The 24517-nt window shown below is 42.5% G+C and overlaps 1 protein-coding gene across 1 annotated transcript in view; it reads left to right on the plus strand.

Annotated features, from left to right (window-relative positions):
* Positions 1-24517, plus strand: part of ATRN (attractin) — a 253540-nt gene that overhangs the window by 193202 nt on the left and 35821 nt on the right. Inside the window, exon 26 of the mRNA XM_037898359.2 lies at positions 11207-11285. Coding sequence (XP_037754287.1) covers positions 11207-11285 — 79 coding nt within the window. The remainder of the gene's footprint in view (positions 1-11206; positions 11286-24517) is intronic.

Genomic DNA, 24517 nt, shown 5'->3' on the forward strand with positions numbered 1-24517 from the left:
CTGACCACATCACATCCCTCTTTACATCTTTCCATTACATCAAGCACAAACTGTTTATCTTCCCATGCAAGGCCCACCGCAGCATTTCTACCCTACCTATCATTTCTCATATGCTGTTGAGAGGTCAGTTCCTACCTCTGATCAGCCCAGAATGCAAGCCTCCATCACCCCCTTCCACTTGTTTGAAAATTTAACAAGTGTGTTCATCCTTTCTCCTATGTTGTCCCTCATGCATGGGAATTATTGCTTGTAAGGTTCTGCAAACTACCTTACTATCCTCCTTCAAATATCTTCTTAAAACTCTTCCTGTGCAGGAAAGCCTATAAAGAAAAAATACGTAGTGGGTGAGCTGAGACCAGCACCTATCTACAATGTGTAGGAAAATTGCTGCATTATCATGGGGGACTTCAATTTGGGTACCATATGCGGGAGGTTTCATGCTGCCAGTACTAAAACATCCTTGGAATTTTTAAACATAATGGATGACTGTTTCCAAATTCAAAAAGTGTTACAGCCAACACTGGGGAATTTTGTCTATATTAGAACTTCTCCTAACAGATAAAGAGGAACTGATCACAGAACTAAAAATCAATGGTAGCTTAGGTACAAGTGATCATGACTTGACCACATTTATAGTATGTAAGCGGAATAAAGTCCAGATGAGTAATATATGTATATACACTCGAGGCTTTAATAGGGCCAATTCCACCAAACTGGAAACCAATTATGAGCAAAATCAACTAGTAGGAAGAATTCAGTCAGAAAAATGTGACTGATAATTGGGAATCATTTAAGAACACTTTACAAGGTGCCCTAGAAGCCACAATTGAGAGAGAAGGGTGTGCTGGATAAAAAAGCCAACCTGATTTAGAGGGGAAGTGAAGGCAGCTGTAGGAGCACTGGGGAAGTTCCAGAAGACTGGAAGAAAGCTAATGTTATGCCAATTTTTAAGAAAGGGTAAATGGGATTACCCAGGTTATTATAGGCCTGTCAGCCTGACATTGATCCCAAGCAAGATAATGGAGCAGCTGATATGGGTCTCAATAAAGAACTAAAGGAGGGTAATTTATGCAAATGAACATGGGTTTATAGAAAATAGATCCTGTCTAACTTGATACCTTTTTTTAAGAGATTACAAGTTTGACTGATAAAGATAATAGTGCTGATGTAATATGCTTAGACTTCTCTAAGGCATTTGACTTGGCCCGGCATGACATTTTTATTAAAAAACTAAATATAAAATTAATATGGCACTACTTAAATGAATTAAAGACTGGCTAACTGATAGGTCTCAATGTAATTGTAAATGGGAAATCATCATCAAATGGGTGTGTTTCTAGTGGGTGATTGGTTCTTAACCCTATACTATTTAATGTCTTTATCAATGACCTGGAACACAACACAAAATCATCATTGATAAAGTTAGTAGATGAGACAAATATTGATTTGGGAGGGACCATAAACAATGAAGAGGACAGGTCACTGAGTCAGAGTGATCTGGATCATTTGATAAATTGGGTGCAGGCAAACAATATGCATTTTATATGGCTAAATGTAAATGTATACACCTAGGACCAAAGAATGCAGGTCATATTTACGGGATGAGGGACTCTAACCTGGAATCAGTGACACTGATAAGGATTTGGGGGTCATGGTGGATAATCAGCTGAACATGAACTCCCAGTGTAATGCGGTGGCCAGAAGAGCTAATGCGTTCCTGGAATATGTAAACAGGAGACTCTTGAGTAGGAGTAGAGAGGTTACTTTATTTGACACTAGTGCGACCGCTGCTGGAACACTGTGTCGAGTTCTAGTGTCCACAATTCAAGAAGGATGTTGATAAATTGGAGAGGGTTCAGAGAAGATCCATGAAAACTAGTAGAGGATTAGAAAACCTGCCTTATAGTGATAGACTCAAGAAGCTTGATCTAGTTAACTTAATAAAGAGACGGTTAAGGGGTCACTTGATTAGAGTTTAGAAGTTTCTACATGCGGAACAAAATATTTAATAATGGGCTCTTCAATCTAGTAGAGAAGAGTATAAGATGATCCAATGGCTGAAAGTTTGAAGTTTTGTTTGTACAGTACCTAGCACAATGAGGCACAGCCCTATGAATGAGGCCATAGGCACTACTGCACTTCAAATAGCAATAATCACATAATGGATGTGGTCCTCCCTAGAAGAAGAGGAGACACTTACTGGGCCTAAGGGCAGCAAGCTGGGATTCCTCAGGTTTGGTATCTAGCTCCAGAGAGAACCACCTCCTGGTCCATTAATTCTACAGCAGTGCAGTTTCATAACTACATAACTGGTGGGAGGAGGCAGAAGTTCAAAGCTCTATTTTGTAGGTGACACAGATTCACAACTTGGGCATCCTTCATCTAAAAAGAAAACTAATCACAGTGGAATTGTCCCGTAAGCAGGAGGTGTTCTCCCAGGTGACACACGTTCGGCAGCTTTCAGTGTAAGCATGTTATGGACTTGTTCTCCCACAGTCACTGCTCTCTTTCCTTCCAATTTGAGAGTGTGCTCTTTCAAAGTAATCCTCACAAATGCCAGAATCCCACCGAATTCAACTGATTATCTTCACTTCTTTAAATTGGATAGAGCTGCTGTGCACTAACAGATGCTGTGTCCATTCTTGAAGTGGCAGCGTTTCAGGTTTTCATAGATTCCAAGGCTAGAAAGAACCATTGTGATTTTTCTAGTCTGACCTCCAGAGAAGTTCCCCAAAATAAATTCCTAGAGCAGATCTTCAAGTCAAACATCCAATCTTGATTTTAAAATTGCCAATGATGGATGTAGCATGTATTGATCTTGCATGTAATGGGAGAAATTTGGGATGGAAAGACAAGACACTAGATGAAAGAAGGATAAATTTATAGTAATATTTTATAAATATTTAGCTAGGACTGATATTTTTCCTGGGGAAAATCCTTGTATGTGGGGAAGGATACCAGTCTACTCTCTGGTATCATGGGCAGAAGAGCAGCAGCACTGGCAATGGGACATTCTGCTCAGGCTGTGAATAAAGGGGCAGGCTTTTCGTGGCTGCTTCTCCTGTGTGCTGCCACTCATGTAAATCTGTTTCAGTCATTAACTATAAATAAGGTTGGTACCTTTCCTAGATATTGCAGGATCGTTCTCATTTTATTAGGGGGACTTTGCAAGTAGGTTTAACTACCCTTTTCAAAGTTCAGATGGCCAGTGTGTTTTCTGAGCGAGGTCAAAGAGGATGAAACAATTTCCTACCCAAAAGGTATTTTTGATTCGGTCATCCTGCTGAGAATGATAAAATTCAAGAGTGTACCAGACTGTAACTCTGTTATAATGGCAAATGTTCAAGATGAAGTGGGTGATGGTTTGTTAAACCCTTATGGTGTCTTCCACAATAAGGAAAGTTCATTAATCTGTAAATTAGGTCCTTCCCTCCTTTGCTATTAGCATCAGGTAGCAGTTCAACAAATACCAGCTGTGCAGTGTCAATGCACACATTACTAAAGAAGCTGTTTAACCAGTCTGTTTAACCTAGCATCATTATACAGTCAACCACTCAGGCTTTATGTATGGGTTCTATCTTGTTTGGATTTTAATGTCTGGAACAGCTAAAATGTGACCTATAACTCTCCACACATTAAAAGTTACTTTCAGATAGCACTTAAATAGTTTCCACTTCATCAGAATAATTTGAAATGTTTTTCTAGTAATCATCTTGCTGCTTTTAGAAATTACAAATTGACTTTCACACGCTAAGGCATATTAGAGCCAAAGCTGCAGTATATTTTGAGATTTAAAACTGTCATTTTTACTAGCCATTCTAATGTTGATAAATATCCTAGGGTGGTTCAGTCATTTGGGCTTTAATGTGCCAGCTGGATTTTCTCCTCTCGTTGTCAGGATTCCTCTTACAGTGTCTTCCTCTCCAGTGTCAAGTAAAAATGAAAACTTACTAGTTATAAGAATTTTAAGGACACTTAAGAGTGCAAGGAAACTGTCAGAAAGGAGGTCAGCGAAAGAGGTGGAGAGGCAACTGGGATGTTTGAGGTTTTAGTCAGAATTTATTTTAAGGATACACTTATGGATTATAAGAAGTTAATAAATTATAGACACTTAAATGGTTAATCAAATTGAGTCTAGCAGTCAATAAGTTACTTATAACCTTCTGTAACACCTTCTTCTGATGTGCCTATAAGCGTCTAACACGCACAACTCATGTAATATCCTTATAACATCTATTAATCATTTATTAACCCTTTATAAACTATACGCGTACCCTTAATATAAAGCATGACGATTTTTTTTCTGTTGTTGCTGTAGATAAGAGTTAAAAATAGACTTGCAATTAAATGTGCTAGGATCTAGTCCTGAGCATGGGTCTTACTTTTCACCCCATAGAGGCTAAAAAAAAACCCCAGTGGTTGTCTTTCAATAGCTCAGTTACCATTGTCTTACAAAAAGGAAAGGAAAGGCGTACTTGTGGCACCTTAGAGACTAACCAATTTATTTGAGCATAAGCTTTCGTGAGCTACAGCTCACTTCATCGGATGCATAAAGTGGAAAGTACAGTGAGGAGATTTTATACCCACATGGCCCCACAGCATGCCAACATTTTTATGGCTGACTTAGAACAACGCTTCCTCAGCTTTTGTCCCCTAATGCCCCTACTCTACTTGCATTATACTGATAACATCTTCATCATCTGGACCCATGGAAAAGAAGCCCTTGAGGAATTCCACCATAATTTCAACAATTTCCATCCCACCATCAACCTCAGCCTGGACCAGTCCACACAAGAGATCCACTTCCTGGACACTACAGTGCTAATAAGTGATGGTCACATAAACACCACCCTATACTGGAAACCTACTGACCGCTATTCCTACCTACATGCCTCCAGCTTTCACCCAGACCACACCACACAATCCATTGTCTACAGCCAAGCTCTACGATACAACCGCATTTGCTCCAACCCCTCAGACAGAGACAAACACCTACAAGATCTCTATCAAGTATTCTTGCAACTACAATACTCACCTGCTGAAGTGAAGAAACAGATTGACAGAGCCAGAAGAGTACCCAGAAGTCACCTACTGCAGGACAGGCCCAACAAAGAAAATAACAGAATGCCACTAGCCATCACCTTCAGCCCCCAGCTAAAACCTCTCCAACGCATTATCAAGGATCTACAACATATCCTGAAGGACGACCCATCACTCTCACAAATCTTGGGAGACAGGCCACTCCTTGCTTACAGACAGCCCCCCAACCTGAAGCAAATACTCACCAGCAGCCACACACCACACAACAGAACCACTAACCCAGGAACCTATCCTTGCCACAAAGCCCGTTGCCAACTGTGTCCACATATCTATTCAGGGGACACCATCATAGGGCCTAATCACATCAGCCACACTATCAGAGGCTCGTTCACCTGCACATCTACTAATGTGATATATGCCATCTTGTGCCAGCAATGCCCCCTGCCATGTACATTGGGCAAACTGGGCAGTCTCTACGTAAAAGAATAAATGGACACAAATCAGATGTCAAGAATTATAACATTCATAAACCAGTCGGAGAACACTTCAATCTCTCTGGTCACTAGATTTCTGATCTCAAAGTGACTATCCTTCAACAAAAAAACTTGGAAAACAGACTCCAACGAGAGACTGCTGAATAGGAATTAATTTGCAAATTGGATACAATTAACTTAGGCTTGAATAGAGACTGGGAGAGGTTGAGTCATTATACTAAGTGAAACTATTTCCTCTTGTTTATTCCCCCGCCCCCCCACTGTTCCTCAGACGTTCTTGTTAAGTCCTGGAAATGTGTTGGAAATGGCCCACCTTGATTATCACTTCAAAAGGTTTTCTCTCCCCCCACCCCACTCTCCTGCTGGTAATAGCTCATCTTAAGTGATCACTCTCCTTACAATGTATATTTTTTCATGGTCTGTGTGTATATAAAATCTCCTCACTGTACTTTCCACTTTATGCATCCGATGAAGTGAGCTGTAGCTCACGAAAGCTTATGCTCAAATAAATTGGTTAGTCTCTAAGGTGCCACAAGTACTCCTTTTCTTTCTGCGAATACAGACTAACACGGCTGCTACTCTGAAACCTGTCATTGTCTTACACTTAGCTATTGCCTCAATTTTCTCTTTTGCTCTCCTCAGTTTGAAAAATTGAACTCGTCTTAAACTGGGTTCAACATCATTATTTTCAGTGTTCTCAGAGTGGGCAGCATTGGTGGGTCAGGTACCGGTGATAAACATACAGTCTCGCCTTATTTTTTCAGTAGCGTTCAAAATGCGCTGTGGCTTTTACTGCAGAATGAATATCCCTCCTGTGCTCCTCTTTAAGGGATGTAGGTGGGTGGAGAAAAGATGGAGAAGAGGTGCTGTTCAGGGTGGCAGGAGCTGCAAAGAGAAGACCTAAACCAGCAGTGGCCAGATTGTGTTGCAGGACAGAAGAGGCTGGTGCTAGACGAACAGAGATAGAAGGGAGTGGAGTCGACAGAGCTAAGGCCAGAAGGAGGCTGGAGTAAGTCCCACAGGGAGAGTTAGTTGGTTTTTGTTTGTTTGAAATAAGTTTGAAATTGAAATTGTTGAATGATCTTAGTTCACAATGAGAGTGGAATACAGAACATTATGGCCACGTGTGTGAAAGCAAGCCAGCAGCATTGTGTTGAAGTGCCGAGAGCAGTGACTCCGTGGTGCATACACATGACTGATGCATGTTAATAATGCTGGAGAATACTGTCCATTAGTTCAGTGTTTCTGGTGTTGCTTGTGAGCAGGTGGAAGAAACGGGAATGTTGGCAGAAAGCAGACCTCTCCGAATCACAGTATAACGCTGGTACCTATTACAGACTATTTTACTCTGAGTAAACCCAAGAGATCTTGCTTTCAGTTTGGTCCTGCGGCTTTGCCATTAAATGACATCCTTTAGTGTACCAAGTAAACACTGCATTTTACTCCTTTAGGCATGCTGCTGAAAGGTGCAGTGGGGGGGAATATGTGTTTCCTTATTAGCTTTATATCTTTCACATGTATTTGCTGCCTCCTTGTGACAGTACAAAAAGCTTATCAGTGTTGTTCCTCTGCAAAATGTAGTGTAGCATTTAAAATGTTTTAGAAAAATCAGATAACTAGTCCTAATTTTAAATTTTTATTTATACTTTTCTCTAATAGTCTTGGTTATGATATTGGCATATTGGGCTGTATTAGTAGGAGCACTGCCAGCAGATCGAGGGAAGTGATTATTCCCCTCTATTCGGCACTGGTGAGGTCACACCTGGAGGATTGTGTCTAGTTTTGGTTCCCCCACTACAGAAGGGATGTGGACAAATTGGAGAGAGTCCAGCAGAGGGCAATGAAAATGATTAGGGGCTGGGGCACATGATTTACGAGGAGAGGCTGAGGGAACTGGGATTATTTAGTCTGCAGAAGAGAAGAGTGATGGGGAATTTGATAGCAGCCTTCAAGTACCTGAAGGGGGGTTCCAAAGGGGATGGAGCTCGACTGTTCTCAGTGGTGGCAGATGACAGAACAAGAAGCAATGGTCTCAAGTTGCAGTGGGGAAGGTCTAGGTTGGATATTAGGAAACAGTATTTCACTAGGAGGATGGTGAATACTGGAATGGGTTACCTAGGGAGGTGGTGGAATCTCCATCCTTAGAGGTTTTTAAGGCCCGACTTGACAAAGCCCTGGCTGGGATGATTTAGTTGGACTTCGTCATGCTTTGAGCAGGGGTTTGGACTAGATGACCTCCTGTGGTCTCTTCCAACCTAATCTTCTATGATGTCAGCAATGAAAACAAAACGGGAGCTGTGATATAGAAAAGGGCAAAAGAGAAAACCGGCATGTACAGTTCTAAAAAATGCTTCATGTCTTCTAGAGATTGTTGTTGTATGACAGTGATCATCCAATTAATTCACAATTTGTTTTTTTTGTTTTTTTCTATCTGGACAAATGAGCTTTTAAATATGGGTTCCATTAATAATGTTTAACAGATGTGAGCAATTAAAGGAATGGCATAATCTCCTAGCCCCAACCTACATTCTTGTGAGGCTCTTGTTAGCTTCCCCAATTATGCTCTGCATTACACAGTGTAGACAATCCTTCACTATGTCCCTCATTTCCAAGAGAAATTTTCTGAAAAGATCAGTTAGGACTTCAAAGAAAATCCATCTGAGGGGACTGGCCCAGTCCTGACAGTCAAGAACTGCTGAACTGTCTAAAACTCTAGATCTCTTTTCCTTGGGAAATGAACGATATCGAGGGTAATGGCAAAATCAGGAAATCTATGACAGTAGCTGCTCTCCATAAGCCAAGTTCCATACATTTGCTTTCAGCTGAAAGTTGCTGTTGGAACCAGAACTTTAGCCCGATGTCCTGACAGGCAACTACAGTTAGTATACAGACTTTGCTTTGGCCTAGACACAGTCTTGAGACGTATCATGCAGACCTTTGGATATTATTTACTTAGTGTCTGTATTAGGTGTTGTGGACAGGAAGGATAAAAGATATTTGACCCCCACGACTGTAGTCTAAACATCCAGCATACAACTGGAGGATTGGGGGTAGGATATAACAATAAGCAGCATTATAGAAGAGTGAAGATTCAGCATGTTGTCTCAGTTCCACCATTTTTGGTTGGATGCTCCTTTGTTTATTTCTCTTTGCAGGGAGTCCTAGTGTGGGTAGGCCTCTGTGATAAAGTGGATGCTGTGCCTGCAGAGAGCCTTCAGGGTTCTTTGGGAATGGGAAACTTAAGGAGGAAAAAGCTTACCAAACCATTCAATAAGTGTTGTGGCATTCATGCTGGGGAAGCTAACTGCAGCCTCAGGACAACCTCTGGAGCTCAAAAAGATTGCTATTCCATCATTTACTTGTGCCTGTTCAAGTGTGATGTATGCAAAAATTCAGCTAGTCAAAATCTAACCTTGTTCATGGGAGAAATGCCATTTATGGGTAATGCAGATTCTGTTCTTACACTTCACTAAATATATCAGTAGATTATTTTCTGAAAGAAAGGGGAAACGGAAGCTATAAAATCATAAATCAACAGTTGTATGTGTGCAGTGATGAGACGCCAAAATCTTAACAACAGGTTCCCTCCTCACCCCACGAGGGGGTCGTTGCCCACCCCCGCCCCCCGGGACTCCTGCCCCATCCAACCCCCCCGCCCCCACCCGCATTCCTTGACACCCCTCCTCCCGGACCCCTGTCCCATCCACCCCCCTTCCCTGTCTGCCCCCAGAACTGGGCAGGAGGGTCTCGTGGTCCACCGTAGTGGGTGCCCATCCCATCCCTAAGAGCCAGAGGCACCTGCCGGGGGGTGAGGTGGGGAGTCCCGGAGGTGCTTACCTGGGGCAGCTCCCAGGAAGCATCTGGCAGGTCCCTCTGGCTCCTAGGGGCAGGGGAGCGTAGCTGAGGGGGAGCAGTGGGAGTGGCCGCTCCCCCACTGATCACATCAAAAGTGACACCTTAGGCGCCGACTCCCTGGGTGCTCCGGGGCTGGAGCACCCACGAGGAAAATTTGGTGGGTGCAGAGCACCCACCGGCAGCTCCCTGCCCCGCACCCAGCCCCAGCTCACCTCACCTCACCTCCGTTCCTCCTCCTCCTCCCCTGAACGCACCGCCCCACTCTGCTTCTCCGCCCCGGGCTTCCCGCGAATCAGCTGTTCGGCGGGAAGCCGGGGAGGGCTGAGAAGCTGGCGGCAGCTTCCCGCTCAGGCCGAGGATGGCGGAGGTGAGCTTGGGGGGGGGGGGGGAACGGTTCCCCTGCGTGCCCCCCCCTTTCCCCCTCCCCACGGGTTACCTGCTGCGGCGCTCGCAGCCCTCCTCGCTCCCCCCTGCCTCCCTGGGCCTGAGTGTGAAGCCACCGCCTGCTTCTCAGCCTGCCCCGGCCTCCTGCGCGGAGAAGCAGAGCGGGGCTGCGCGTTCAGAGGACGAGGCGGAGGCAGAGCGGAGGTGGGCTGGGACCGGGGCAAGGGCCAGGCAAAGGGTGGGGTGTGGTGGGGAGGGGAGCTGCCGGTGGGTGCTCTGCACCCACCAAATTTTCCCCTTAGGTGCTCCAGGGCTGGAGCACCCATAGAGTCTGCGCCTAAGGCGCCACTTTTGGCTGGTTAAATTTAGAAGCCCTTTTAGAACCGGTTCTCCCTCACGGGGCAACCAGTTCTAAACGGGCTTCTAAATTTAACAACCGGTTCTAGCGAACCGGTGGGAACCGGCGGGAACCGGCTCCAGCTCACCACTGTATGTGTGTGCATTTTTTTGTCCTGAGGGCAAGAAATTAATCTAAATCTCTTCCTGGTTTGGGAGTGGGGCATGTTGTTTCTGTACTTGAAAAAATAAATAAAATATATCACAATTAAGCGTAGGACCAATAAGGTGCTAAAAATAAACTTCAAAAGTACTTTTATGTCTGAATTTTTCTTATATAACTGTAGAAAAGTGACTTTCATATGATTTTGCAGTGGACCAAAGTAAAATCAAAATTGAATACCTCAGATTAAATGTGAGGAAGTGTTTTTGGAAATTCTGCTATATTGGAAAATAGATGTCATCTGAGATGAAAAATGCAAAACAAACGTTTGTTGTTGCAAGCGCTAACAGTTAATGTAAATTGTGCATCTTTCTCTGTTCCTCCCTGTTGGGATTCAATATAGACTAATGAAAGTAAGGTCTGATAATATCTGTAACACTGGGATATGGACTCTTTGTTTGAAAACTAATTCCAGTAATCAAAGTTTAATTTGCTAACGTTAATTTCACTTAAAGCTTGAAAAAATATTAGTTTTGTCCAATGTACATATTGAATACTAAATTATTCCTTTTTTTGAGCTAACCTCTCATTTAAAATAAATATTGCTCAAGATTGCTGTATGGCATTATCCTTATGATTCACTTTTTGCCTTCTTATTGTCTTAAACTGCTAATAGAATTTCTGGATTCTAATCACAGCTCTGTTGTTAGACTTGCTGTGTGACCGGGGGCAAGTCACTTTAATAACCTTTTTGTGTCTCCTGTTTATCTCTCTGTAAAGTGGACATAGTACCTAATGAGACTTAATGTTTGCAAAGCACTTTGCACTGCTGTAGCATTTTTCATCAGAGGACTAGCCTTTATTTTGTTATAGCTTTCAAATGCTGATATATTCTGAATGGAGACAGTAAGTATTTGTGTTTTCTCCTCTACAGTTGTTTCCTGTCTTTGCTCCTGGTAGCTGCTGTGGTTTGGAAGATTAAACAAAGTTGCTGGGCATCACGACGAAGAGAGGCAGGTCAAAGGACAGTACTGAATGTTCTCTAAATGACTTTTTACCACTTTTGTGCATCTCTTACATGTACTTAGACATACACATCCAGTATTTACCTTCAGTTAAGCATATAGATTTCTGTTTGCAGAGGTATATAATAAAACACATTGATTAGCATTTTGATGAAAAGCTATCCTATGTTGCTATCTTGGTTCTGCAGTTTAAGTCATGCACTAAGTATGGTAGGTGAACATATTGTGTTCCAGAAATTCAGATTCCAGAGTTTGTAAGCATAAAAATAGTGTATAGCAGAAATGTTTTTTTTCCAGTCAGTTCGGAAATTTGAAAATCAGAAACTTGCTATTATAGCCCGTCTCCTTTGCTGGAGTGCTAAACTACAATTAGCTCCTGCCTCTAACTGCCTCTGTAGCAGAATGGCTCTAATCTCACTTTAAAGTTGTAGGCCCACATCAGTGGTTTGAGGGAGTATATTGTAATTCTAAGCGGGGGGGAAATAGCTGAGGGTTAAGGGTACACTTTTGAAAAAGGCACCCAGGCTACCATAACATTGCTCTTCCTCCCACTTTATGGGGATCCCAGCCAGGCTCCCATGTTCCCTGTCTTGCATGCAGAATATGAAATGTACATCACAGCACACTGGAAATGCACTTTTCATACACGTATGTCTCTGATAAACGTGTGATGACTATTCACCATACTAACTTTTGCTGTTTTCAGTAAAGTGCTCTAATTTTGCAATCTGGGTTGCACATGTAAACATGCTACCTTTGTCTACTAACACTTGGCTAATTGGCTGCCATGTAGAATCATAAGACCCAGTCCTGTGAGCTACTCCTTCGGTCAGTCAGATCTCTTTACTTTTTTAAATATTTTTTTTAATTAAAATTTTTAATTTTTAAAAGTGCAAATATATAGTTATTTCCTCTCAACCTTATGTTATTCCAAAAGTATAAGACTAGGAAAACAAACAATAGATATGACAATGTGGGATGCTACATGCCATATCGTGTCTTTGCTTATATGATGGAGTGCCGCTATAATCGGAAAGGATGGGTCTCCACATAAAATACAGGACTTGGAGCAGGTTAGTCTGAGTTGCATTCCGAACTATTATACAAACTTCCTATGTGGCCATGTGCAGCCTTTCCGTGCTTCTGTTTCCTTGTCTTTAAATAAGAATAGTCATACTTCTCTTTTGCAGGGAAGTTACGGCTAAATTCATAAATATCTATAAAGCACTTTTGAACTCAAATGGGAGGTGCTATAGGAGTGCAAAGTATAATTTTGTTCTGGTGAAGCAGTGGGCTAAAGGGAAGAAAGAGGATAGCAGGGTGTTAAGGAATGAGCACAGAATCGTTAGTTAGAGGTTCTGAGTTCTAATCTTGTCTCTGCTGTTTGCCCTTGGTAAGTCATTTCATTTATCTGCTTACGTCTCCATCTGCAATGTGGGGATAATGTGTAGTTATCTCATGGGTGTTCTGAGGATTAGTTTTTACTGTGCTTTGAAAATCTAAAGTTCTGGATAAGTGCTTATTTTCCTGCATATCTTCAAGGATCCACATTTGGTTTGATTTCACTGTAAAGTATGTAAGTAAAGTAGCATTGCTAGATTTGAGAATGCCCATTCTAATTATTTGATACAACAGCCTGCTTTATGATGATTTTTTCTCCTTCCTCTTCTATCAAACATAACATACTGTTTCTATTACTTGAGATTTGACATTAATGATAATGTCACTTAATATTTTCAAACAAATTAACAGTACACATTAATATAATTTAAATAATTGAAACTTCACCTGCTCTCCGAAGGTAGCTAGATTTAGCACAGATCATCTTTTTTTCCCCCCACCCTTCAACTTCTTGGCAAGAAAGAAAGCTAAAGTTCAATGGCAAATTTCCTGTTGACTTCTTGAATAAAATGTTAATCAGGGTTTATAGTGAATGTAGGCTGAGAAATATACCATGTTCCACCTGGAGCTGAGACATTTAATGAGAGCTTAAATGGAAAATGTCACTGGTGTGAAGTTATCCTTTGGGTGTGGGGACATTGTTAAGTCACAAATGGAAGTGAAGGGGTATCTTAGCATTACACTAAGTTTATTATATTCTGTTTAGAAATGTGATTATGGTTGATAGACAGCTTGTCAGCATTTTCTTTTTCTGAAAGGTCCCTCTCTTCTCTCTTTATTTGACTTCCCTGTATTCAGTGAAACCATAATATAGTCAAGTTATCATTTCCATACTCTTAATATTGATAACGTGCTCTTGGATCCTCAGGGGAAAGATGCTCTACTAGTTCAAAGTGTGGTTTTTATTGTAGACAGTATACACAATTGTATTGTGTACAGTATGCTACAAGAAAAATGCAGTGCACTGTAGTTCATTGAAACAAATTGGGAATTTAATTCCTTATTATTGTGACCGGATGCTGGGTAACAGCAGCTTAACCAGCACTCTGGTCACTGCAACTCTAATTACTTTAGACCTGTGTCTAATTGATGGGCTGAGGCGAATGAAGAGGCTAGTTAGGCCCTTAGAAGGATAATACAAAAAGCACAGGAAGGAAGGGGGAAAGCAGGAAAAGAGCGGGGGAGAGAGATTGCTCTTCCCTGCTTTCTTCAGGCACTTTGGGCTCCCTAGCACTGTAGGCTTAAGGCTGTATCGTGTATAGGGTGGTGGAAACCAATATTGTAAATAAACTGCCTGAGATGTTTTACCAGCAAAACTGTCTCTGAGCTGTTTGCAGACTTAAGCAGAGGCGGGAGTGAGCAGGCCCTGCCACAGTTATATACAGAATTGTTCCACTGAATCAGAATTCACGAAAAATGGGCCTAATTATAAAACATCATCAGTCTCAGTCCTTGTTGTGGCCTGTATGTCTGTGCCATTGTGTTTTCCTTTTTTTCAACAGTTGTAAAACTTCGGGAAACTCATTTAAATCCAGCCTGTGGTACAATTTTCAGGCCTTCCTTGTGAAGTCACTTATCAGATATTACATAGTAAGAGGCAGTTGTCTTCAGACTGAGATTAGAGTTTAGGTAGAATTCCACCCCGTGATCCTGTTTCCTTTGTCGTGTAGAGTTTGTTTTTAAGTTTTAGACTTTGGGATAGCACCCAAGAACTTTTTTTTGTTGGTTTCAGAGAAACCATCATATCAGGGCTATCTTTTAAAAATGAACCATTAAAATAAAGAAGTAATTAATATCAATTCAGTGTCTCTAGGTCTGTGAATGTACAGTTTCTAATGGGTTTTCACTCAGAATGGCTGTAGGTTTGGTAGTCTGCCATCTTGTTTTAAATTTTTCTATTCTGTCTCTAGACATGGCAGTTCTTCTGGTTTCTTGGGAGTAGAGCCACTTCTATGAAAACATTACCCAATCTTTGGGTCACAGAGCATGAAAACTTTCAGATGGTAGGATCAGACACTGGTCACTGCTATAAACACACCTCCCCCCCATCTCCTAGCCACTGCAGAGCACCATGATTTTCTGATACGCATCAGATGAAGTGGGAAAGAAGGAATCTGAAGCAATGGTGTTATGAAACTGTCAGATTCAGTTAAAATTTTAACAGAAATATACTATGCTACAGCCGTAGTAGAGAAGAGACCTTTCTCTTATGCAGACCCATGCTCAGGGTGTTGCTAAACCTTCAACTGCCAGAAGTTGGGGCTGGATGACAAAGATGGATCATTCAAAATTGCCATTTTATTCACCCCCCTCGGAAGCATCTGGCACTGGCCACTGTCAAAAGACAGGATGCTGACATAGATGGACCATTGGTCCGACCCAATATGACCACTGCTATGTTCTCATTCCATTTCAGCAGCTAAATTCCATCTTGCAGTGTTTTCCCAAATAGCAAATCACTTTCAGTCCCAACTGCCTCACAGCTGAATGACTACTTGCAGAGGATTACCTTCATACAGTCTTTAACAACACCACTGCATTCAAGACAGAAAACACACTTCAGTATTTGGCACATCATTGGGGCGGGACACTCTAAAAGGCACTGAAAGCTGAGTCACCATCTGCCATTCAGTTCCATACCTGTTGTATCTGGTGAAATGTGCCCAGGAGTATCTAGAGTGGGACTTCTTCTGACAGATTGTCATACCATTTTTTTGAAAAGGAAAACCTGCCATAGTCTGGCCAATTCAAGAAACCATCTTTGGCCCCATCAGACTTTGCAGTCTATGGTCCAATGTAAAATCTCCCATTTTTAGGCAAGATAATCCTAGCTGCTTCCTAATACTGCCAGTATTTTAGTCCCTTTACTGTCAGAGTTCTGGCCAGGTCATGGGACAGACAGTGCTGGTGGATGGCCACCTCCAGCCCCGGGATAAGGGAAGGACAGCCATAGTAGTCGTCTGGGATCTGTCTGCAGTATTTCATTTTGAGACCATGGCATGTTACTGTCTCCTCTGAGATGCAGCACTGGTTGGCAGGTGAGTTCTGAAATGGGCCCCGTCTTTAATTTCAGTATGCCTACAGAAACTGGACAGTTCACCTGTGGAGTCACACAGGATGATTTTCCCCATTCTTTTTAATGTGCACATGGACATGTATGAAATTCTAAGATGCTCTGGTCTCATTACCAACATGATGCAGATGATACCCAGCTGTACATCATTTTTACTTCCAGTGCAAATATCGCCCAGACCTAACTAATATCTCTGCCTGGTCAAGGTTCACATTTGGATGAAAAGCATATGGCAGAAGCTGAACCCCAGGGAGGGGGAGGTGAGGAGGAAGCTCTTTGAAGACATAGCAATTACCTCAAACAAATCAGGTGCTGCATGCTGAAAACTTGATTATTTAAGAGAAAATAAATGGCTTGAATCCTTTATAAAGAAGTAATGCCAGGGTACCTAACCTCCAGGCAGCTAGGAGGGACAGCACAGATTTATAGCAAAAACATTTACTGCAGGTTGTAACCAAATGCTTTTGTATCACCTTCTGTTGAGAGAGCACTGTAATGCAAATTCAGAACCTGTTCCAAGATATTCTGAGACATTTGAAGATATAGGAAAAAACTAGAAAGAATTAAAAATACACAAGGACAGTCTGTCTCTAATCCTCTGTGACCAGCTACACGCACCTGTCAGCACTGACTTGCATCAGCTTCATGAAGGCAAGAGGTGTCTTTGGGATGTGAAAACAGAGTGGAGAAAAAAATTTCCTAGCAAAATAAAGGAGTTTTAAGCATTTGTCAAGAATGCAGTTCTGGCATGATATGAAACATGTTTTGGAGTAAAACTAGGGACTCTGCATGCAGTTACATATCTTTTGTGTTATATAGGGCTAGAAAAGAGAAGATAGAGGGTTGTAAAGTGTGCACTTGTTTTCTCTCCAGTGAGCAACATAACTAAATATTTTTAGACACTTTAAAGAGGGATATGGAAACAGGCTGCTTTTAGGAGGCTTAGAATGAAATGAAACATGGTAGGTTATTAGGTATGTGAAATCATTTGTCCTTTTATCACATGCCTTTTGGAAAGTGACATGTTCAGATGTATCAAGGTGGTGATAGAGAATACTGCACAAAATATGATAGTGGCATTATAAGTTAATACATCCACCTGTAACTGCGATCTTAAATTCCAGGCCTCAGATTCCATTCCTTATCTTCTTCCGTCTGGCTTTTGCACTCTCCCAACCCCCACTTCCCCAGCGCGCACACTCTCTCCCCACTGTGAAACAGCTCTCGCCCGGGTCTCCAGTGGCCCATTTCCCTGCTAAATGTCAGGGCCAGTACTTCATCCACATCCTTTTTGACCCCTCTGGGTGTCCGTGACACCACCAAACAATACTATTCTTGAAATTGTCATCCTTGGGCTTTCATGATTCCATCCTCTCCTAGTTCTCCCTCTGGTCTTTCAAATCACTTCTTCAAGAGCCATGTACAGTGCAGGATCCTCTTCTCCTGTTCCTCTTTCGATGCAGTTCCTCAGGGCTTTATCCTTGGCCCCTTCCTCTGCTCCATCTACTTCCATCTCTGGGTGATCTTATCCACAAACATGATCTTGACAACTAGCTCTCTGGTCCTGACTTGTGCAGCTGCCTCTGTACTCTAGACTTACCTTCCTCCGTCCAAATGAAACTCTTGCCCTCTTTTTGCCATATCTCCTTGTGAATGTCCCACCATCAAGTGAGCCTGATTGTGGCCAAAACCTCCCTATTTCTATCACTAACAATGGGTACAATTTTTTCCAAGTTACTTAGGTGCTTCTGAAAGTTTTACCCAATGTCATCAACTCTACCTGAACCTGCTTTGATACAGAAATAAAACCCCTTCTGACCGCACACCCCTAGTTGTCACCTACCACCCCACACTGGAAACCATAAGGCATATCATTAAACTACAACCCGTACTCGATGGGGACCCCATCCTGAAAGAAATCTTTCCTGAACATCCTCTTCTGGCCTTCAGACAACCTCCCAACCTCTCCAAGCTCATCATCAGAAGCAAGTTCCCCACAGACCAGAGCACACCAACTCAAAGCAGCACCAGACCCTGCCAGAACAAACAAAAACATTGTACCTCTGGGTGACCACTTTTCACAAAGCTATCACTCTGTATCTGACCTATCAGTCCTCATCCTTAAAGGAAACCTGCACAACACATTCAAAAGATGAGCCTGGGAGCGTAAATTCATCTCTTTGCTAGACACTAAAAATCATGGACTGAATAGACACACTGGATTTATGACTTATTACAACAATATATAACCCACTAACAACCCCTCTCAGCTGCTTCCCTCCCAGCCTCCCTGTGACTGGAGGAGTGTTAATGGGCCACTTTGCCTTGAATGGTCCCTTGAAATGTATTAATTACTGATGCCAAACAGTCTGTTCCATCTTGTAGTTAGCTGTGATGCCCTGAGTAAATTTCCTGCACCTGAAGACAAGCTCTGTGTAAGCTCAAAATCTTATCTGTATCACCAGCAGAAGTTGTTCCAGTAAAAGATCTTCTCTCACCTACCTTGTCTCTCTGATAGCCTGGGACCGACACAGGTACAACAATACTGCATACATTAATTATCCCTATTGCTTAGGTCCATAATCTTGGCTGCATCTTTGACTCAGCCCCCCCTTTTGACCCATGCACCAGGTCATGTCTAATTCTTGCCCCTTCTTCCTGCCCAGGATCTCCAAGACCTGACCTTTTCTCTCTGCCCACATTGCCAAAACTTGTCCAAGCCCTGATCATCTCGAGGCTTGACTGCCACCATTTTCCTCCTCCTCCTCTGACCTTGATGCCTCCTCATATCCATTCAATATGTGGCTGCTAAGGTCATCGTCATTGCTCTGAGTACATCACGCAAAATCCCTCTAGTGGCTTCTCCTCTCCCAGTGCACTGAATACAAACCTCTTGTCTTTATTTTCAAAGTCCTCCACCATTGACTCCTCACCATACCTATCAGATCTGTCATCTTTTCAGAAGGTCAGCTTCCGCCTTCTGAGCTTATTTCAACAAGATATGTTTTAATAGTATCAAATGCAAGGTCATGCATCCAGGAAAATGGAATGTAGGTCACATAGGATGTGGGAGTGTATCCTGGAAGTCAGTGTCTCTGAAAGGGACGGGGGTCATGGTGAATAACCAATTATGCAAGCATTCCCCATGCATGGAGATGGCTAAGAGCAAATGAGGTCCTTGGATGTATAAGCAGAGGACTATAGAGTAAAAGTCGGGAGGTAGTGAACATTAGTGAGACTGTCACTGAAGCATTGTGTGCACTTGGAGTGTCCACACCTTAAAAAGGATGTTGATGAATTGGAAAGGATTCAAGAAAGTGCTACAAGAATGACTTATCTGGAAAACCTCCTCTCAATGTGCAGCGGCAGTCAAAAAAGCAAACAGAATGTTGGGAATCATTAGGAAAGGGATAAATAGTAAGATAGAAAATATCATTTTGCCTCTGTATAAATCCATGGTACACCTGCATGTTGAATACTGTGTGCCGATGTGGTCACCCCACTCAGAAAAGATGCTTTGGAATTGGAAAAGGTACAGAAGAGGGTAACAAAAATGATTAGGGATATGGAATAGCTTCCATATAAGGAGAGATTAATAAGACTGGGATTTTTCAGCTTGGAAAAGAGACAACTAAGAGGGGATATGATAGAGGTCTGTAAAATCATGACTGGTGTGGAGGAAGTAAATAAGGAAGTGTTAGTAACTGTTTCTCATAACACGAGAACTCGGGTCACCAAATTAAATTAATAGGCAGCAGGTTTAAAACAAACAAAAGAAAGTATTTCTTCACACAACGCACAGTCAACGTTTGGAACTCTTTGCGAGATGATGTTGTAAGGCCAAGACTATAACAAGGTTCAAAAAAAGAACTAGATAAGTTCATGGAGGATAGATCCATCAATGGCTATCAGCCAGGATGGGCAAGGATGGTGTCCCTAGCCTCTGTTTGCCAGAAGCTGGGAATAGGCGACGGGATGGATCACTTGATGATTACCTGTTTTCTTCTTTCCCTCTGAAGCACCTGGCATTGGCCACTGTCGGAAGAAAGAATATTGGGCTAGATGGACCACCAGTCTGACCCAGTATAGCCGTTCTTATGTAAAACCTGCCTGACCGAGTACCTACCTGATCTGATACTATAGTGCTCTTCAGTCCAGCAGACAAAGATAACAAGCTCCAGGGGCTGGAACTTGAAGCTAGACAAATTCAGGCTAGAAATAAAGTGCAAATTTTTAGCAATGAGATAATTAAACGTTGAAACAATTTATCTGGGGTCAGGATGTGGTGAATTCTCGATCACTTGAAAACTTAAATGAAGTTTTATTTGGCTGTCAGATATGCTCTCACTCAACCACAAGTTACATGCTTGATGCAGGGATCACTTGGTGTAATTCTGTGGTGTGTTGCTATGCAGATCCGACTAGATATCATAATATTCCTTGTGGCCTTGAAATCTATGAATGGGAGCCATCCTGGTTGTGGCTCTTAAGCTCCACCACAATATAAATGTTAAATAATCTTCACCGTGGATACTGTATTTGCTTTTTGGTCACCATCTTAAGAAAAGTGTAGAAGAAATGAGAGAGGCTGTAGAGGGAAGACCAGCAAAAATTTATTAACGTATAGAGAGATTCGGGAGTAGATTCGAGGCTAGTTGCATGTGCCACAGTTGAACTTGCAGGTGTCCAGTTATGGCTGACAATGTATACATGGTTAAGTTTCTGATTTGTATGCACCATAGTCGCAATTGAAAGAATAAAGCACATACTTCTTTATACCTGCAATTTTGATGTACTAATAAAGAAGCTGCTTCTGATTTATACTGGAAGAGAGCTGTAGCCCAGTGGTTCAGGCTGTGGTGAGAGTTTAACCCTAGCAAGAGCACAGCTTCTTTTTTTCATTCAGCCTGTTGCGTTTTCAGAGGAACAGATCTTTCTCTATGACAACGGGAGTCAGTAGTACAGGTGTCTAATTTGACCATTTGGAAAATGAGTGACAGATGTACAGTCTTCCATTATTATGCTAAAAGCTCTATAGTCAATCAAAGGTGCTGTCTTGTCATTGTATCTCTTGTATTTTATATGTACCATGCACCTCTCTTCCGTCTTAAAAATGACGTCTTAGTTGGCTTATTAAAGGTCAGCTTTTGTGTCCTCTCCTATTGGGCATGATTATGATAAATAACTTCTTTAATCCAGGACTGATTAAGTAAAGAGGCACTGTCATTTCAGCATGAGACAAATTCCCAGCAGCTTTACTTGCTAGGTTTGTTATAATTTGAAGTGTGGAAATGCCTGGTGAGAAGCATTTGGACATTAATTCCCTCCTCTTCTCTTTTTTAACACAGGCTGCAAAGTCAGTTACAAAACTAATTAGCTAACATTAATACAAACACCGCTCCAGGGAATTAAATCTTAATTTTCAGTGATGATGAAAGTGTCTAAGAAAATTTATTTGTTGACATGCATAGTACCTAACGCAATTGTAGCCAAATGCTGCTGTTCACTTATTTCTGATAGAACAGAGATCCTCTCTGTGGGGTAGTTATATTTTATGTATCTATGCATTTATCTGTATCCTATTTACAGAATTAAAATTCAAAGAGTGACTGTCAGTAGCCTGGAAACTATAATTCTGTCACATGGTATCAAATGAGAACTGTACAGCAGGTTTTAAAGACACCGTGGGACACCTTTTGCAGAGTTAGGCATGCACCACAGAACACGTACATTGGTGCATGCCTGACTAATGTAGGGTAATACCTGATGTGTGTGCACAAAAATAGGTATTTGTGTATGCACATAAACAGATGCCAGACTAACCGTATGCCTTCAAACTTTGAATCAAACCCCATATCTGAATTGTAGTTACACATCTTATATTTCTTAGAGCCTAAAATATATGCATGCAATTGTGTGTGCATTCAAATCAGTCATGGGTTGGCTGGTCCTTTAAGGCAAATTGGGGCCCAGCCTCACCTCTAATGGCTCAGATAGCTCTGAGCTAAAACTGGTTGGCTAGGGAACAGGTGATTATAAAAGTAAGCATGTAGCCCAGTTGGGGTAAGAGTGTCAGGGAGCAGGACTGTTCCTGCAGGAGATCTTTGGGAAAGGTGGAGAGCCACAGCATGCAGATTGGGTCCTGTAATAAGCCCTGGACCAGGGTGACTCCCGTGTGATCTGCCTGTTGTGTGTTTGTGTGCCTCTCCTCAAAGCTGCCAGCTGAGTTTGGAGACTGAGCAAAAGGTGGCCCAGGAGGGCTGTAGTGGACCCCAGGAGCAGGGTGGGAGACTTGTTGCCCCAGAAGAGGGTGGACTTTGAGGCCTTAGCTGGAAGGCCAAATCACTTGAGCCAACATCTGCCAAATTCCCCGTACCAGTGGGAATCCACACAGGCCATTTATTTTTTGGTTTTAGATCTTTGATTAAATTACCCCTGTTCTACATTGTGCTAGGCTTTGAGGAAAGGTCAGAGAGATTTGAATATTTTTCACCTGGGCATCCTACTTGGTTTGGTGGTGCTAGAATTGAAGGTATTTATCAAAGATTAGTCAGTGAAAAGGAGACATTTTCATTCTGCATCAGCCTTTCCCTCAGTCTTGCCCTAGGAAAAGACTGACTTTTCTAAGAAATGAGGGGGACTGAGTTTGTGCTTGCTGGACAGCACATTTCTGCTCAACTATACTAAATTTAGTGTGTTGTGTGATAGGAAGATAGGAACTGTCCACTTAAGATAGGGTCAGCAGTTTGGTGCTGCTTGCACAATCTGAAATCTCATCATCTTTTTTTCTTAAAGTGTTCAATAACAGACCACAGGTCGGGTCCGTTTTGATGCGACTGTCTACTTGAGAATTTTAATCAGGAGAAACTAGGTTTCAGCATTTCACACAGAGCGAAACTTCCTTTGAAGCCTGTGTGTAACTGTAACTATTTATTACATTCCCTCCACTGGGTAGATTTGTACCATTGTTGCATATTTTAAAATGACAAAGAGCTACAGAGCTGATGAGGCAAATTTCTTTAAGCTGCTGGTCACCATCGAGTGCTCCAGGGCAGCCTTGTACAGAGGGCCATGAAACAGGAGAGAAACCACAAGGATGCCTGAGAGAAATGACTGCTGTTTTGTGTGGCAAGATGAACTAAATGCAAAAATCTAATTTCACTTGAAGAGAATGTAGTGTGTGCACATGGGTATTGGACATCATTGTAAAACAGAGCTCCACCCAGATCAGAGTGACACTGAAAAACCGCAATAAAGAATAATCTGGTGAGTTAACAAAATTCACCTCAAAGCTGATGAAGATCAACATCCCTGCAGACAGAAGATCTAGAATTAGTTGAGAGTTAAAAATGTTGAGTGTAAGGAATTGCTAATGAGAGAGCTTGAGGACTTGCCTGGGTTTATGTATGAATAAATTCCCAAGATCCTGGAATTGAATATTAAAAAGAAACCATTCTGTAGTGGAAAGGAGGTATAGAGCTTCCACGCAGAAAATGCAAAAGGGGCAGACAAGAAGGGTAGCAAAAGAAGCAAGTTTCTTATACTAGGAATGTGGCAAGGACTCATAAGGCTGCCTAAGCTGCTGGAGAGATCATTTTCAAGGTAGATAAAACCTTGTTTTCTGCAGCCCAGAGTCTCCCACAATTTTGATATTATGGGCTATTCCCCTCCTGACTGCAGTTTCCAGAGGAGGTTCAGCGCTTCAGCACAGCCTGTCTCCTGCTTGCTGACAGATCTTCTGCCTCTGCAGCAGCAAAATGGCGGTTTGCTTCACTCCTGTCCTTTTCTTTTAGATATGTTATTTTTAGCTGTTTTCTGAGCACTTAAAGCGTTTTTTTGGTTTTCAAGCCTTCTCTTGGTCTGAGATCTGAGCATTGTGGTGGTCAGAGCCACCTGGCGCCTCCCTGCTGAGCTCCGCTTTCCAGAGCAGTGGGCTGAATCCAAAAGGTGCTCTGTATATGAGGCAGCATTCCCAGGCATGGAAGAAGGTAAAAAATGCCCAGCCTGCACCCAGCCAGCCAACCCTATCTTTGCTAAGGCACAGGGCTCCAAGTCAGACAGGCATGTTGTGGCCCCAACTCTCCAAGAAGCCATGATTCCATCACAGGGAAACTTGACCAGGAGACCGAGCAGAATAGGAAGAGGCTCTGAGGATGCATACTTCATCTAGCCGACCTGGGGTAGGTCCTGGCGTAACAAAATAAGACCCTTTCTGGGTTACTGGTTCCCCGCGCCCCCTCCCCCAGCTCCCAAGTTATAAATTGCGTCCCAGAATCCCTGGGAAAAGAAGCAGGGTATCTACACAGCTCCTTTCCTCCCTCAGAGAATTGGGGGGTTCTTATGATACTTTGAGGTAAGTCCTGCAAAACCCAGACTCCGTGTCCCAAAAAGGCAAAGGCAAGCGTGTCCTTCACAAAACAGCAATTAGTGTAGTTAATAAATAAGTGAGGTGAAGGCCAGGAGATAAAACCGCCTACTCCTTTGCCTTCTGCCCCCGAGGGAGCATTTGCTGGGGTTTGTCTCTGTCATCAGTCTCTCTCGCAGTCTCTCTCTCTGAGCAGGGAACGTGCTCAGTAGCCCTTCCTCACCCTGCAATATGTCTGGCCAAGCAGAGAAGCCTGTACCTGCCTCAGATTGCAGCCTCATGGAAACTGAGCCTGTCTGGCTTTCAGCCCAAGGACCCTCACTCTGCCAGCAAAAGGGGCTCAGATTTGAGGCAGCAGAAGAATGGGAGTTGTGCCTTCTG

This window comes from Chelonia mydas, chromosome 4, assembly GCF_015237465.2.
Source record: "Chelonia mydas isolate rCheMyd1 chromosome 4, rCheMyd1.pri.v2, whole genome shotgun sequence".
Classification (NCBI taxonomy): Eukaryota; Metazoa; Chordata; order Testudines; family Cheloniidae; genus Chelonia; species Chelonia mydas.